Consider the following 17,368-nt stretch of genomic DNA (forward strand, 5'->3'; position numbering starts at 1 on the left):
TCCAGTGCTCACTTTGATGTGATGCTTGCTTCGTTTCCTCGATGGCAGATAATTTTATTAACGAATAATTCATTTAATGCTATTTTAACGACCTGAAGAACACGAGGCGACATTTTGTAATTTTGATTTCCAACATTAATGAAATAAGCGCTATAGAGTCAAATAATGCTAACAGAGAGCAGATATGACTACTAAAATTTTCTATCACGTATGGTTCCTATAGTTCTTAGTGTTACAGAATTTAACAAAATTGGTCATGATAAAATAACGAAGTTCAATTTATTCAATTTTTCGTTTCTTCAATTTTTGATTTGCACTTTTTCTAGTTTTCACTTTAAATATGTATGTAATAACAATTATAATTTTAAAAATTTGGCACTTTTTCAGTTTTACGATCTTAGAATTTTATCATTTAGAAAATTTAAGTCTTTAAGTGGAAATATCAATACCTGGAAAAAATTTAATCCCAAAATTTTACAATCTCTTAATTGTTTATCTGAACGTACCGACTTAATCCCTTCTAGAAATGTCTCCTTATTTTACTGTTTTAATGCCTTTTCGTTTGACTTTGGAACTCAAATTTTGTTTTATTTTAGGTTTTACCAAGGTTTAAAGAAATATCATGAGTTCGACAGGCTTTGTCTAACCGCTTGATGTCATTATCGCTCAAACCTCATTTGACATACACCTGTTAAAACTTAAGTGGCTAAAGCCAAAGCACCCTTATAAGACAAACTGGCTGTTATAAGCTTTGTGGACCCGAACCGCAAGATTATTACTGGCCATTGTTGGTATAATGTAGCTGTGAACTGAGTTAAGTAATACAATAGCCAGTTTGACCGATAAGGGTGGTTTGGCTTAAGCCGCTTAAGTCATAAAAGTTTAACAGGTGTATGTCAAATGAGGTTTGTGTATGCCTAGCATCCAAATTTATTATCAATGTTTAGAAATGTCATTTTTTTTGTTCCTTTAATTTTTCGGTTTGCAGTTTTTCGAGTTTCCAAGTATAAATTTTTCAATTTTCCACGTTTTTCATTTTTCGATTTACATTTTTCGTTTCGAATCTTTGTTTTTCCAATTTTTCGGTTTTTCAATGTTTTGATTTTATATCTCTTTTTTTATAGTTGTGAAAATTTTCAATTATTGGATTTTAAAGCTTTCATTTATTCGATTCTATAATTTTTCGATTTTATAATTTATGGGTTTTCTAATTTTTCGATTTTTCAACTTTTTGAATCTAAAAAATGGAAAAATAATGAGATTGAAAAATCAAAAACGAAAAAATGTGAAGAAATCAGGAATTTGAAAAAATGAAGAAACGAAAAATTGCAACAAGTATAAATTTTTCGGTTTTCCACGTTTTTCATTTTTCAATGTTTTGATTCTATATTTCTTTTTTTTTTATAGTTGTGAATTTTTTCAATTATTGGATTTTAAAGCGATTTTATAATTTTTGGGTTTTCTAATTTTTCGATTTGTCAACTTTTTGAATTTAAAAAATTGAAAAATAATGAGATTGAAACATCAAAAATGAAAAAGTGTAAAGAAATCAGGAACTTGAAAAAGTGAAGAAACGAAAAATTGACAAATCGAAAGATTAAAATTTAAGAAATGTAAAAATCGAAAAAAATGAAATATTGTAAAATCTAAATAACTGAAAATCCGAAAATCGCAAAATTCAAATTTGAAAAATTGAATAAACGAAAATTGTGATATAAAATCGGGAAAATGAAAATTAAGTAATGGCGAAAATCAAAATCAAAAATAAAAATTGAGAAGCTGAAAAATTCGTTACAAAAAACGACAAACTGAAAAATCTAAAATTTAAAAATTGATGAATCGGGACCCCAAAAACTATTAAACATTGAAAAATCGACACATGAAATGGAAAATCCGAAAACTCGAAAAATGTTAAATTAAAAAAGACAAATCAAAAAACCGAAAAATCGAAAAATGTAAAATTGAAAAATCAAAAAATGTCAAATTTAAAGAAAACGAAAAGTTGAAAAACTGATATTTCAAAAAAAAAAACGGGAAATTACATTGAACATTTTCCAAAATTGAAGTGTTGAAAATTGAGAAATCGAAAATTTGAAAAATCGAAAAAAGTTGAATTAAAAAAAACGAAAATTTGAAAAAGTGAAATATCAAAAAAAAAAACGAGAAATCAAAAAATTTAAAATTCAATTAACTGAAAAGCCGAAAAATCGAAAAACCGAGAAATCGCAAGATCGAAAAATGAAAAATTGAAAAACTCAAACATCAAACATTTTTAAAATCTAAAATTAAAGTGTTGAGAAGTTGAGAAATCGAAAATTTGAAAAATCAAGAAACCAAAAATATTAAACATTGAAAAAAAATTGATGAATTAAAATATCGAAAAATTGAAAAACAGGGAAATCAAAAAATATTAAATTAAAAAAAAGAGAGAAATCAAAAAATCTAAAATTTGGCAAATTGAAAAATCGAAAAATTTAAAAACCGAGATGTGAAATGAAAAATTTAAAATTCAAATAACTGAAAAGCCAAAAATTCGAAAAACCCAGAAATCGCATGATTCAAAATTGAAGTGCTGAAAATTTAGGAAATCGAGAAACCAAAAAATATGAAACATTGAAAAACTTAGATTTGAAATGGAAAATCTGAAAAATTGAAAAAATTAATGATCGAAAAACGAGAAATTAAAAAATCTAAAATTTAAAAGACTGAAAATGTGAAAATTCGAAAAATTGAATCTTAAAAAAATCGAAAAGTGAAATCTTGATAAAACTAGAAATCGAAAAAGTGAAAATCTCGAACATCAAAAAATTTTCAAATCTAAAATATCGAAAAATTGAAAAAACCCAGAAATTGAAAAATTCTGAAAACCAAAGTGTTGAAAAGTTGAAAAATCGAAAATTTGAAAAACCAAAAAATATTAAATATTGAAAAACCGAAATGTGAAACGGACAACTCAAAAACTGAAAAAAAAACCGAAAAATTTAAAAAACTGAAAATCCGAAAAATCGAAACAGGCCAAAATTCGAAAAATTTCAATTAAAAAATTGAAATAGCGCAATATCGATAACATAAGACATCAAAAAATTGAAAAATCTAAAATTTAAAAAATTGATTAATTAAAATATCGAAAAATTGAAAAATTCTCAAAATTGAAGTGCTGAAAAACGGAGAAATCGAACATAAATTGGGAAACCAAAAAATGTTAAACATTGAAAAACCGAGACGTGAAGTGGAAAATTCGAAAAATGTTAAATTAAAAAAAAGAGAAATCAAAAAATGTCAAATTTAAAGGAAACGAAAAGTTGAAAAACTGATATTAAAAAAAAAAAAACGGCAAAACTACATTGAACATTTTCCAAAATTGAAGTGTTGAAAAATTGAGAAATCGAAAATTTGAAAAATCGAGAAACCAGAAAATATTAAATATTGAAAAACCGTGATGTGAAATGAAAAATTCAAAAATCGAAAAATGTTAAATTCAAAACAAAAAGAAAAAAAAAACACGAAAATTTGAAAAAACTGGAATATCAAAAAAAAAACGAGAAATCAAAAAATTTAAAATTCAAATAACTGAAAAGCCGAAAAATTGAAAAACCGAGAAATCGCAGGATCGAAAAATGAAAAAATTGAAAAACTCAAACATCGAACATTTTAAAAATCAAGAAACCAAAAATATTAAACATTGAAAAAACCGAGATGTAAAGTGGAAAATTCGAAAAATCAAAAAATGTCAAATTTAAAGAAAACGAAAACTTGAAAAACTGATATTTCAAAAAAAAAACGGAAAATCTAAACTGAATATTTCCAAAATTGAAGTGTTGAAAATTTGGGAAATCGAGAAACCAAAAATATGAAACACTGAAAAACTGAGATTTGAATTGGAAAATCCGAAAAATGGAAAAATTTAATGATAGAAAAACGAGAAATCAAAAAATCTAAAATTTAAAAAACAGGAAATCCGAAAATTCTAAAAATTCAACCTTAAAAAAATCGAAAAGTGAAATCTTGATAAAACGAGAAATCGAAAAAGTAAACATCAAAAAATTTTCAAACCTAAAATTTTAAGAAATTGATGAAAAAATATCGAAAAATTGAAAACCCAAAAAATATTAAAAATTGAAAAACCGAGATGTGAAACGAAAAATCCAAAAACTGAAACAAAAAAAAAAGGGAAAAAAAACCGAGAAATCAAAAAATAAAAAATTCAAAAAACTGAAAATCCGAAAAGTCGAAACAGCTGAAAATTTGAAATATATTTCAATTAAAAAAATTGAAGTAGCGGAATCTCGATTACATGAGAAATCGAAAAATTGAAAACCTCAAACATCAAAAAATTGAAATATTCTCAAAATTGAAGTGCTAAAAGTGGAGAAATCGAAAATTTAAAAAATTAGGAAACCAAAAAATGTTAAACATTGAACAACCTAGACGTGAAATGGAAAATCCGAAAACTCGAAAAATGTCAAATTAAAAAAAAAGAGAGAAATTAAAAAATCTAAAATTTAAAAACCTGAAAAACCGAAAAATTGAAAAATCAAAAAATGTCAAATGTAAAGGAAACGAAAAGTTGAAACACTGATATTTACAAAAAAAACAGGAAATCTGCATTGAACATTTTCCAAAATTGAAGTGTTGAAAAACTGAGAAATCGAAAATTTGAAAAAGTGGAACATCAAAAAAAAACGAGAAATCAAACAATTTAAAATTCAATTAACTGAAAAACCGAGAAATCGCAAGATCGAAAAATGAAAAATTGTAAAACTCAAACACCAAACATTTTTAAAATCTAAAATTAAAGTGTTGAGAAGTTGAGAAAATTTGAAAAATCAAGAAACCAAAAATATTAAACATTGAAAAAATATCGAAAAATTGAAAAATCGGGAAACCAAAAAGTATTAAATTAAAAAAAGAGAGAAATCAAAAAATCTAAAATTTAGTAAACTGAAAAACCGAAAAATCGAAAAACTGAAAAACCGAGATGTGAAATGAAAAATTTAAAAATGTTAAATTAAAAAAAAAAAAAAAACGTGAAATCAAAAAATTTAAAATTCAAATAACTGAAAGCCAAAAATTCGAAAAACCCACAAATCGCAAGATCCAAAATTGAAGTGTTGAAAATTTAGGAAATCCAGAAACCAAAAAATATGAAACATTGAAAAACTGAGATTTGAAATGGGAAATCGGAAAAATCGAAAAAATTGATGATCGAAAAACGAGAAATCAAAAAATCAAAAATTTAAAAAACTGAAAATCCGAAAATTCGAAAAATTGAATCTTTAAAAAAATCGAAAAGTGAAATTTTGATAAAACGAGAAATCGAAAAAGTGAAAATCTCAAATATCAAAAAAATTTCAAATCTAAAATATCGAAAAATTGAAAAACCCAGAAATTGAAAAATTCTGAAAACCGAAGTGTCGAAAATTTGAAAAACCAAAAAATATTAAATATTGGAAAACCAAGATGTGAAAAGGAAAATCCAAAAAACTGAAACAAAAAAAAAAAAACCGAGAAATCCAAAAATCAAACATTTAAAAAACTGAAAATCCGAAAAATTGAAACAGGCCAATATTTGAAAAATTTCAATTAAAAAATTTAAGTAGCGGAACCTCGATAACATGAGAATCGAAAAATTGAAAAACTCAAACATCAAAAAATTGAGAAATCGAAAGTTTAAAAAATTGATTAATTAAAATATCGAAAAATTGAAAAATTCTCAAAATTGAAGGCTGAAAAGTGGAGAAATCGAAAATTTAAAAATTTGGGAAACCAAAAAATGTTAAATATTGAAAAACCGAGACGTGAAACGGAAAATTTAAAAATCGAAAAATGTCAAATTAAAAAAAAAAGAGAAATCAAAAAATCTAAAATTTAAAAAATTGAAAAACGAAAAAATTAAAAATGTCAAATTTAGGGAAACGAAAAGTCGAAAAACTGATATTTAATAAAAAACCGGGAAAATCTGCATTGAACATTTTCCAAAATGAAGTGTTGAAAAACTGAGAAATCGAAAATTTGACAAATCGAGAAACCAGAAAATATTAAATAATGAAAAACCGAGATGTAAAGTGGAAAATTCGAAAAATCAAAAAATGTCAAATTTAAAGAAAACGAAAACTTGAAAAACTGATATTTAAAAAATAAAGTGAAATCTAAACTGAAAAATTTCCAAAATTGAAGCGTTGAAAATTTGGGAAATCGAGAAACCAAAAAAATGAAACATTGAAAAAATTGAAAAATTTAATGATCGAAAAACGAGAAATCAAAAAATCCAAAATTAAAAAAACTGAAAATCCGAAAATTAGAAAAATTGAATCTTGAAAAAATCGAAAAGTGAAATCCTGATAAAATGAGAAATCGAAAAAGTGAAAAATCGAGAAGTCCAAAAATTAAAAAATCAAGAAATCCAAATAGCCCGAAACTAAAAAACTGAAAAATTTAAATTAAAAAACAAATCGTCGAAATTTCGAAAAATTGAAAAACTGAACGTTGAGAAAACATCAAAGTAGCCAGTCGTCCAACGGACTCGATTACAATACTTCCCCAGTTTACGCTCAGGAAGTAATATTAGTTGGAAATTTAAAAAGGTCCATTTAATTTGCGAATTATTGTTAATTTCAAAGTTAAAATAGATACATAAAACGAAAAATTTTTGATTAACGATTTACCACGATTAGGATAACCTTCAAACGCCTGCACGATTTCAAAGCATTCTTTTTTCGATTCAAAATTAAATTGCAAAATGTATTTACACAAATTTGATTTTTAATCTGGTAAAAACTCAACTCGGATTCATAAACCACACATATAGGAGCATGCAACAGTTCCGCCGGCAGTGCCACCAACTCGTACCTTTTAAGCATTTGCCTTTCCGACTCGGTGTAGAAAGGCCACTCTTCGTTCACTTCGTTCCACATGGCCCGATTCAGATGGTAACAATTGTCCTTCATGAAGGAGATCTGCTTAAGTATCGACGTTATCCCGTTCTTCTCCCGCACACCCTCTGCAACCCAAAATCAACACCGCATCAAGAAATAGCTCCACAGCCACCTCGACGCATACAAACCTTTCGTTATACGGTCATGTAATTCAACCTTTTTAAACGGCCTCAACGCAAGAAGGTGTATTAATCGCTCTCTGCAAATGACTTTACTATAGACAAAGACAACTCGAGCGGTAGCTGTTAGAGGATCGTTTGGAAGGAGGTCGCGCCAGGGTCGGGCGCGGGGCGACCGCGTGCTCCTTCGCGAGCCGGATCGCGCCACCGCCGACCCTGCGCAGGCTCTGGTTGAAAAACACGGAATCAAGAGGGTTCAGAGTGAGTGGGCGGCGGACGTACTTGATCGGCCTCCGTGCTATGTCGGGGACGGATGGCTTGTTGAGCTGCGGTCGTGAGCTGCTCACGTGGTTGCTGCCCAGGCCATTCGACAGACCGTTGCTCGACGATATCACCGCTGCTGCTGGTTGCTTGGAGGGCAGGTTCGACTGATAAGACGGCTTCGGTAGGCTATCCCTTTGAATGGGTGGTGGATCTCGACGGATCGGTGGAAGAGAGGTTCGGTTTTGTTTCAGTTTCACCTTACGACCTATGTCTTTTTCGTTGGGTTTTATCTCCCTTGTGCTAAAAGAAAAAATGCGATCAATTCGGGTTCATGTGGATGTTTATCGGCGAATGCGTCGAAGGGGGCCTAAAGCATGAACGGGTTTGAGATAATTAAGGAAAGTGGTGATAAATTGGCGAAATTGGGTTAAGAGGTCTTTAACTCGGCACACGTCCAGGAAAGAAAAATTTGGAGCACAAAAATGGTTACTATGTTACGTTTGTACAACGGAAATACATTGTAGTCGTGATAATTGTTTGCTAATGGTTAAGCTTGTTTCTATTCAGAAGTAGACCATACCTGAATTTTAAGTCTGAGTGAAAAAAATGTTGGTATTATTAAGACAGAACTTCCGATTTTATAATTTTGTGTTTTTTTTTTTAATTTTAATCTTTTCAATTTTCCGATTTTCAACTTTTGGTTGGATCAGTTTTTAGATTTTGGAATTTTTCGACTTGCAATTTTAGGAGTTTTCAATTTTTAATTTTTCATTTCGCGCATTTTTCGTTTCGATTTTTCATTTTCTTTATTTTTTCAATTTTTGGGTTTTCAATGTTCTGATTTTATAGTTTTTCTTTTCTCAATGAGAAATTTTTCAATATTTCGGTGTTCAATTTTTCATTTCTTCAATTTCTGATTTGCAATTTTTCTAAAGATGGAAAACTTCCCAAAATTGATGTGTTGAAAAGTCAAGAATTCGAAAATTTGAAAAATCGAAATATTTTAAACAGTGAAAGTCAAGAAATCGAAATATCAAAGGATCGAGAAATTGAAAAGTCGAGAAATCGAAAAATTAGAAATTGGAAAATTGAAAAATCATTCATTTTTTTAATCAAACATATTAAAACCGAAAAATCGGAAGATCAAGCAAAAATCCAAACGTTGGGTAATCGAAAATTCGAAAAATCGAAAAATTTCAAACATTAAAAAACTGCGATGTCAAGAAATGGAAAATTTGAAAAATAGGAAAACGTGAGATTAAAAAAAGAAAAATCAAAAAATCAAAAACCAGAAATCGAAAATTTGAAAAATTGAGAATTCGAAAAATCGAAACGTCAAAAGGTCGAGAAATTGGAAAGTCGAAATAGTCTAAAATTCAGAAATTTAGAAACTGAAAAATTTAAAAATCAAAAAATTGGGGCATTAATCGAAAAATCGAAATCTTGATAAGTCGAAAAATTTCAAAACTGAAAAAAAAAACAGAAATGGAGTAATGGAAAAATCTAATATTTAAAAAACCGAAAAATTGAAGGCAGAATCGAAAAACTGAAAAAACCCAAAACTGAAACATAGAAAATTTAAAAAATTGAAAAGTTGAAAAATCAAAAACCTAAAAAATCGACAAAATTGGGAAATCAAAAAACCGAAAATGTAGAAACGCCAAAAATTGGAATATTGAAAAATCGTAAAACTGAAAAAACGGAAAAAATTAAGAAAAATTAAAAAATCTACAACTGAAATGTAAAGAAATTAAAAAAACCGAAAGTTTGAAGAATTAGAAACCTGAAAATCGAAAAAACGAAAAATCGAGAAAATAAGGGAGTCAAAATATAGAAAAGTCGAGAAATCCGAAAGTCGAGGAGTCGAAAAATTGAGTAATAGAAAGATTGAAAATCGAGAAATTCAAAAACTGAAAAGTGGCAAATTTAAAAAAACTAAAAATTGAAAATTTAAAAACATCAAAAATCGAAAAATTGAAGAACTCAAAATAGCCCGGAAATCGAAAAATCGATTAAACGGGAAATCGAAAATCTAGAAAAGCAAAAATTAAAATATTGGAAAATAAAAGAAATCAAAAAATGAAAAAAAAAAAACGAGAGACTGAATATCGAAAATTCGAAAAGCGAAGAAATCGATTAAAAATTCGGGAAATCGGAAATTGGGAATCAAAATATGGAAAAATTTAAAAGTCGAAGATTCGAAAAGTTAATTAACCGAGAAATGGAAAATGTAGAAAAGCAAAAAATGGAAATATCGGAAAAAAGAGAAATCGAAAAATTGAAAAAACGAGAAATTTAAAAGTTGGAAAATCAAAAATTTTAAAAATCGACAAATTGAAAATTCAAAAACCTGAAAAATTGAAGAATTGAAAACCTGAAGATAGGGAAATGGGAAAATCAAAATATCCAAAAATCGAAAAGTCGAAGATTCGAAAAATCGAAAAGTCCAAGATTCGGAAAATCGAAAAATAAACAAATCGAAAAATTGAAAATTTAAGAAATCTAAAAATTTAAAAATCAAAAAAGTGAAGAATTAAAAACCTGAAGATTGATAGCCAACTCGAGAACCCGAAACATCGAAAATTAGAGAAATCAGGTAATAAGAAAATCAAAATATCCAAAAATCGAAAAATCTAAAAGTCGAAAAGTCGAGGATTCGCAAAATCGAGAAACCGAAAATGAAGAAAAGCCAAAAATTGAAATATCCAAAAATAAGGAAAATCTAACAATAAAAAAATCGAGAAATCGAAAAGTTGGAAAATCGACAATTTAAGCAATTGAAAAAAGGCAAAAACCTGAAAAACTGAAGAATTGAAAACCTAAAGATGGATAAGTCGAGAAACCGAAACATCGAAAATTAGAGAAATCAGGTAATATGAAAATCGAAATATGGAAAAATCCAGAGTCGAAACTCGAGAATTCGAAAAATCGATTGATCGAGAAATCGAAAATGTACAAAAATCAGAAATGGAAATATCGGAAAATAAGATGGAGAAATCGAAAGTTGAAAAATCGAGAAATTGAAGTTTGGAAAAACTGAAAAATCCCAAAAATTGAAACATCGAAAAATTGAATAATCAAAAAATTAAAACTCGAGAAATTGAAAAGTCCAAAAATTGAAAATTAAAAAAAAAAATTGAAAAATTAAAAATTTGAAAAATTGGAAAATTGAAGAATTGAAAACCTGAAGATTGATAAATCGAGAAAGAGAATATGGAAAACTCGGAAAATCGGGAAATGGGAATCAAAATATCGAAAAATGTAAATCGAAGATTCCGACAAAGCGAAAATGTAGAAAAGTCAAAAACTGAAAAATAAGAAAAAAGAGAAATCGAAAAATTATAAAAAAAAAAAACGAAAAATTGAATTGATAATCTGAAGATCGATAAAACGAGAAACCAAAATGTAGAAAAGCCAAAAATTCAATATCCGAAAATGTGTAAAATCGAGAAATAAAAAAATGGGGAAATCGAATAAGCAATTGAAAAATTGAAAAATCAAAAACCTGAAAAACTGAAGAATTGAAAACCTGAAGATTGGTAACTCGAGAAACCGAAACATCGAAAATTGAAATATCCGAAAACAAGGAAAATCGAACAATCGAAAAGTTGAAAAATCGAAAACTTACGCAATCGGAAAATCGAAAAATCAAAAACCTGAAAAATTGAAGAATTAAAAACCTGAAGATCGATAAAACGAGAAACTGACTTACGAAAATTCGGAAGATTGGGAAGTGAGGAAAATCAAAATATCTAAAAATCGAAAATGTAGAAAAACCAAAAATTGAAATATCCGAAAATGTGGAAAATCGAAAAATAAAAAGTTAAAAAATCAAGACATTAAACAACGAAAAATTTAAAAATCAAAAACCTGAAAAATTGAAGAATTGGAAACCTGAAGATTGATAAATCGAGAAACCGAAACGTCGAAAATTAGAGAAATCAGGTAACAAGACAATCAAAATATCGAAAAATCGAGAAGTCGAAAAATCGATTAATCGAAAAGTCGAAAATGTAGAAAAGTCAAAACATGAAAAATAAGAAAAAAAGAAATCGAAAAATAATAGAATAAAATGAGAAATTGACAAATTGAAAACTTGAAGATCGATAAAACGAAAACAGAATATCGAAAATTCGGGAAAACCAAAATGTAGAAAAGCCAAAAATTGAATATCCGAAAATGTGGAAAATCGAAAAATAAAAAAATCTGGAAATAGAAACGTTGAAAAATCGGAAATTCAAGCAATTGAAAAATCAAAAACCTGAAGATTGGTAACTCGAGAAACCGACACATCGAAAATTAGAGATATCCGGTAATAAGAAAATCAAAATATCGAAAAATCTAAAAGTCGAAATATCCGAAAATAAGGAAAATTGAAAAATAAAAAAATCCAGCAATCGAAAAGTTGAAAAATCGAGAAATTGAAGTTTGGAAAAATTGAAAAATCCCAAAAATTGAAACACCGAAAAACTGAATAATCAAAAAATTAAAAATCGAGAAATTGAAAAGTCCAAAATTTGAAAAATTGGAAAATTGAAGAATTGAAAACCTGAAGAATGATAAATCGAGAACGCGAATATGGAAAATTCGGAAAATCGGGAAATGGGTATCAAAATATCGAAAAATTGAAAAATAGGAAAAATAAAACGAGAAACCGAATATCGAAAATTCGAGAAAACCAAAATGTAGAAAAGCCAAAAATTGAATATCCGAAAATGTAGAAAATCGAAAAATAAAAAAATGGGGAAATCGAAAAGTTGAAAAATCGAAAATTTAAGTAATTGAAAAATTGAAAAATCAACAACCTGAAGATTGGTAACTCGAGAAAAATCTAAAAGTCGAAATATCCGAAAATAAAGAAAATTTAAAAATAAAAAAATTGGGCAATCGAAAAGTTAAAAAATCGAGAAATTGAAGTTTGGAAAAATTGAGAAATCCCAAAAATTGAAATATCGAAAAATTGAATAATCAAAAAATTAAAATTCGAGAAATTGAAAAGTCCAAAAATCGAAAATTTAAAAAAAGGACAATTGAAAAGTCTAAAATTTGAAAAATTGGAAAATTCGGAAAATCGGGAAATGGGAATCAAAATATCGAAAAATCTAAATCGAAGATTCGAAAAATCGATTAATCGAGAAATTGAAAATGTAGAAAAGTCAAAAATTGAAAAATAGGAAAAAAGAGAAATTGAAGAATTGAAAAATAAAACGAGAAACCGAATATCGAAAATTCGAGAAAACTAAAATGTAGAAAAGCCAACAACTGAATATCCGAAAATGTGGAAAACTGAAAAATAAAAAATGGGGAAATCGAAACGTTGAAAAATCGAAAATTTAAGCAATTGAAAAATTGAAAAATCAAAAACCTGAAAAATTGAATAATTGAAATCCTGAAGAGTGGTAACTCGAGAAACCGAAACATTGAAAATTAGAGACTTCAGGTAATAAGAAAATCAAAATATCGAAAAATCGAAAATCTAGAAAAACCGAAAACTGAAATATCCGACAATAAGGAAAATTGAAAAATAAAAAAATCGAGCAATCGAAAAGTTTAAAAATTGAAAATTAGAGGGTTCGAAAAATCGATTAATCGAGACGCCGAAAATGTAGAAAAGCCAAAAATTGAAATATGAATTGGAAAATCGAAAAATCGTAAAACCGAAACATCGGAAAATCGAGTAATGGGAAAATCAAAATATCGAAAAATCTAAAAGTCGATGATTCGAAAAATCGATTAATCGAGAAATCGAAAATGTAGAAAAGTCAAAAATTGAAAAATAGGAAAAATAAAACGAGAAACCGAATATCGAAAATTCGAGAAAACCAAAGTGTAGAAAAGCCAAAAAATGAATATCCGACAATGTGGAAAATCGAAAAATAAAAAAATGGTGAAATCGAAAAATTGAAAAATCAAAAACCTGAAAAATTGAAATCCTGAAGAGTGGTAACTCGAGAAACCGAAACATTGAAAATTAGAGACTTCAGGTAATAAGAAAATCAAAATATCGAAAAATCGAAAATCTAGAAAAACCGAAAACTGAAATATCCGACAATAAGGAAAATTGCAACATAAAAAAAATTGAGCAATCGAAAAGTTGAAAAATTGAAAATTAGAGGGTTCGAAAAATCGATTAATCGACACGCCGAAAATGTTGAAAAGCCAAAAATTGAAATATGAATTGGAAAATCGAAAAATCGTAAAACCGAAACATCGGAAAATCGAGTAATGGGAAAATCAAAATATCGAAAAATCTAAAAGCCGAGGAGTTGAAAAATTAATTAAATGAGAAATCGAAAATGTATAAACGCCAAAAATTTAAATATAGAAAAATCGAGAAATTCGTACTCTGAATTTATAGTTTTGGAAATTTCATTCTACCCTATAAAATTTTATTGACGATAAATTGTACTCATAAAATAATGGTCATTTTCGTTCATGAATAACGATGGTCCCTGTCCGGACCTGGATTATTCTGCTTTCTACCATCTAAGGATTACCGGCACGCGACAACTTAAGTTGTAAATATCTCTTGCTATTTGTACTACTGTCCGTCTCGTTATTGCCAATAAAATTTTATAGGGTAGAATGAAATTTCCAAAACTATACTATTTTGAGGTATATAACGATTTACAAAATATACTAGAGTACTCCAAAAGCTATAAGGTTATATGACTTTTACATTCCACCTCTTACCATTTGTTCTTGTGATTTTCTTCGGCAATAGTCATCCTGTGTCGGGTGGCCTCGTACACGTCATCGTTGGCTCGCACTCGTACTTTATACGGTATCGAGCCCAGTACTTCTAGGGAACCCCGGGGTGGTCCAGTCTGCTGTACACACTCAAAACTGCCCCCGGGGCCCTCCATGTCCGCCGTGCTCGACATGGAGAAACTGAACGACGTGTAGCCATTTTGTGCGGAAGGAAACGACAATTGCTGCAACAAAAAAACCACCATTAACCCGACTTCATCAATTTCGCCGACTATACATCTCGGAGTCCCGCGCTCCGACTATACACGCAATTTTTCGCTTCGTCCGACCTTGTTGTGCTGCTTTCTGCACAACGTGATTGCAGAATACTAAAAAAGGCGCGTTTTGCAAATATTCCATATTAATCAGGAGCGTGTGGCAACGCGACTTTTCATTGTTCGTCCGCCATAAAAATGTGAACGTCCGAAACGGAAAAACCCAACCAGTGGCGTACGTCACCCGATCGAAAGCGATCCACCAAGAAAAGTAAAATTAACGTCGGCGCGAGGTCGAGGCACGGTCATCTTGTTAAATGCAGGCCACTTTCAATTTAGAAACTGTAACACAGCCAGAAATACACATAAATTTGAATTCGTTCGCCGCAATTATTATCCGTGGGTCCGCAAACTCGGGTGACGTGCAAATTTTTCGGCGCGCTTTTTCAGACGGGAAAAAGTGCTGCTTGCTCGGTACACGTTAGAAATCCGCCGGCTTTCACATTTCGCTACGTACGGAAATGCATTAAAATTTTTTTTTACGTCAATTATTCGGACGTCTGTACGTAATTTACAGAAATGATGAATAAAAACTTTCTATTGAAAACGCGGCGCACGACCTTTTCGCGGTTTAATTACGTGCGGAGAACACGTAAAATGTAATGTGGCAACAATGACATGTCATGCGTTTATTCTATTTATTTATTTATGTGTTTTTTCGGACCTTGAGGCAAGAATCGCAGTAATGCATATCCACATTATCGTGACCTTAGCCACGAATGGCCTCCGTTTTCACTTTCAACTCAGAAACTTGAAATTTTCGACCGGAGGCTTTGTGTTCAAAAATCGCAGCGATTCGACTGGAAATATTCAAGCGGAAAAGGAACGATTAAAATACCAAACAGTTGCACATTTGAAAGTTTACATAAAGCAATAAAATCGCGATGGATGTGTTAAGACAACTGTGGAGTGTTTATTGTCGTCGATAACTATAATTTAGTGTTTGATTATGCCGTGTCCATGCGTCAGGCGACGCAACTAGAGCGGAAGCCACGTTTAAAAAAAAATGTAAATTCATCAAAAAATATATAAATGTTATTTCCTCATTCAACGTGATACCACTTTTCCTTTATTTTTAAAATTTCCCGATTTTTCAATGTTCCGACTTCTCAATTTTAGATTTGCAATTTTTCTAGTTTTCATAAAATATGTAACAATAATTATATATATGTATATTTTTTTTAATTCTACAATTTTACGACTTTGGAATTTTTCCATTTTTCGATTTTTGGATTTTAAAACTTTCTCATTTATACGATTTTTCAATTTTTCGATTGTTCATTGTCCCAGTTTTTCGACTTTACAATTTTAACGATTCTATAATTTTAATTTTGCATTTTTAAGTTTCTCAATATTTAGTTTTGCATGAAAAAAATCTATAAAATAAAATCAAATAATTAAAGAAAAATTGAAGAATCGAAAAACTGAAGAATTTAAAACCTGAAAAATTAAAAATCGAGAAATTGGAAAATAAAAAATAAAAAAAAAAAATGAAAATCAAAACCTTGAAAAATTGAAAACCTGAAAATGGGAAAGGAAAATCCGAATACTGAAAAATCTAAAAGTCGAAAAGTCGAGAAGTCGAAGAATGGATTAATCGAGAAATCGAGAAAATGAAAAAATTTCAATTATTGGATTTTAAACCTTTCTCATTCATTCGATTTTTAATTTTTTTGATTTTTCATTGTTACAGTTTTTATACGTTTAGATTCTACAATTTTTCATTTTCAAGTTTCCCAATTTTTAGTTTTTCAATGTTTCACAACAAAATCTACAAATCGAAAAATCGAAATCTTGATAAATTGAGAAATCGAAAAATTTAAAAACCGGAAAATTATGAAATCGAAGAAAACTTGGAAAATAAAAAAAAAAAAGTGAAATCGAAAATGTTAAACTTTAAAAAATGAAAGAACTGAAAATCCGAAAAACCCGGGAAATCGAAATATTGAGAAGTCAAAACATTGAGAAATCGAAAAATTGAGTAATCGAAAATCTGAGAAATAAAAAAAGCAGCAAAGGAGAAATCGATAAATCTAAAATTAAAAAAATCGAAGAATTAAAATTTCAAAAAGTTGAAGAATCGGAAAATTAAAAAATCCCGAAACTGAAATATTGAAATACTGAGATACCGAAAAGTTAAAAGTCGAGAAATCGAAATGTCGAAAAATAGATAATTCAAAAAATCGAAAAACTGAAAAATCAAAAAAACCAGAAATAGAGAAATCGATAAATCTAAAATTTAAAAAATCGAAGAATTAGAATATCAAAAAATTGAAAAATCGAAGAATCGAAAAACTGAAAACATCGAAACACTGAGATATCGAAAAATTAAAAAGTCGAGGAATCGAAACGTCGAAAAATAGAAAATTAAAAAAATCGAACAATTGAAAAACCAAAAAACGAAAAATTGACGAATTGAAAACCTGAAAAATCGATGGATTTACAAATTAAAACTGAAAAATCCCGAAATTAAAATATCGAAAAATTTCAAATTGAAAAATCGAACAATGGAAGTATCGAAAAGTCGTGAAATCGAAATAGCCTAAAATCGAATAATCGAGGAATTAAAAAGTGAAAAATTTAATAAATGGAAAAATCGAAATATCTAGAAATCGAAAAATTGAAACACGGAAGAATCGAAAAGTTTAAAGACCGAAAAACTGAAGAATTTAAAACCTGAAAATCGAAAAAAGGGGAAAGGAAAATCCAAATATTGAAAAATCTAAAAGTGGAAAAGTCGAGAATCGAAGAATGGATTAATCGAGAATTCGAGAAAATGAAAACATTTTTTTTTATTTTTCATTGTTACAGTTTTTAGACTTTTGGATTCTATAATTTTTCAATTTCAAGTTTCTCAATTTTTAGTTTTTCAATGTTTTACAACAAAATCTACAAATCGAAATCTTGATAAATTGAGAAATCGAAAAATTTAAAAATCAAAAAATTGAAAAATCGAAAAATTTAGCATTTTAAAGCTGAAAAACGCCAAAATTCAAATACCGGAATATTATAAAATCGAAGAAAA

General features: G+C 28.6%; 1 protein-coding gene across 1 annotated transcript in view; it reads right to left on the reverse strand.

Moving 5' to 3' along the window:
- Positions 1-17,368, reverse strand: part of LOC135129530 (RNA polymerase II elongation factor Ell-like) — a 134,521-nt gene that overhangs the window by 6,053 nt on the left and 111,100 nt on the right. The window contains exons 3-6 of the mRNA XM_064056696.1: positions 14,012-14,253; positions 7,337-7,618; positions 7,064-7,134; positions 6,850-7,000 (exon numbers count right to left, since the gene is read on the reverse strand). Of these exons, the coding sequence (XP_063912766.1) occupies positions 6,850-7,000; positions 7,064-7,134; positions 7,337-7,618; positions 14,012-14,253 (746 nt within the window). The remainder of the gene's footprint in view (positions 1-6,849; positions 7,001-7,063; positions 7,135-7,336; positions 7,619-14,011; positions 14,254-17,368) is intronic.

This window comes from Zophobas morio, unplaced genomic scaffold (assembly GCF_036711695.1).
Source record: "Zophobas morio isolate AGI-343-1 ecotype UQ-CSIRO unplaced genomic scaffold, CSIRO_AGI_Zmor_V1 ptg000016l, whole genome shotgun sequence".
NCBI lineage: Eukaryota > Metazoa > Arthropoda > Insecta > Coleoptera > Tenebrionidae > Zophobas > Zophobas morio.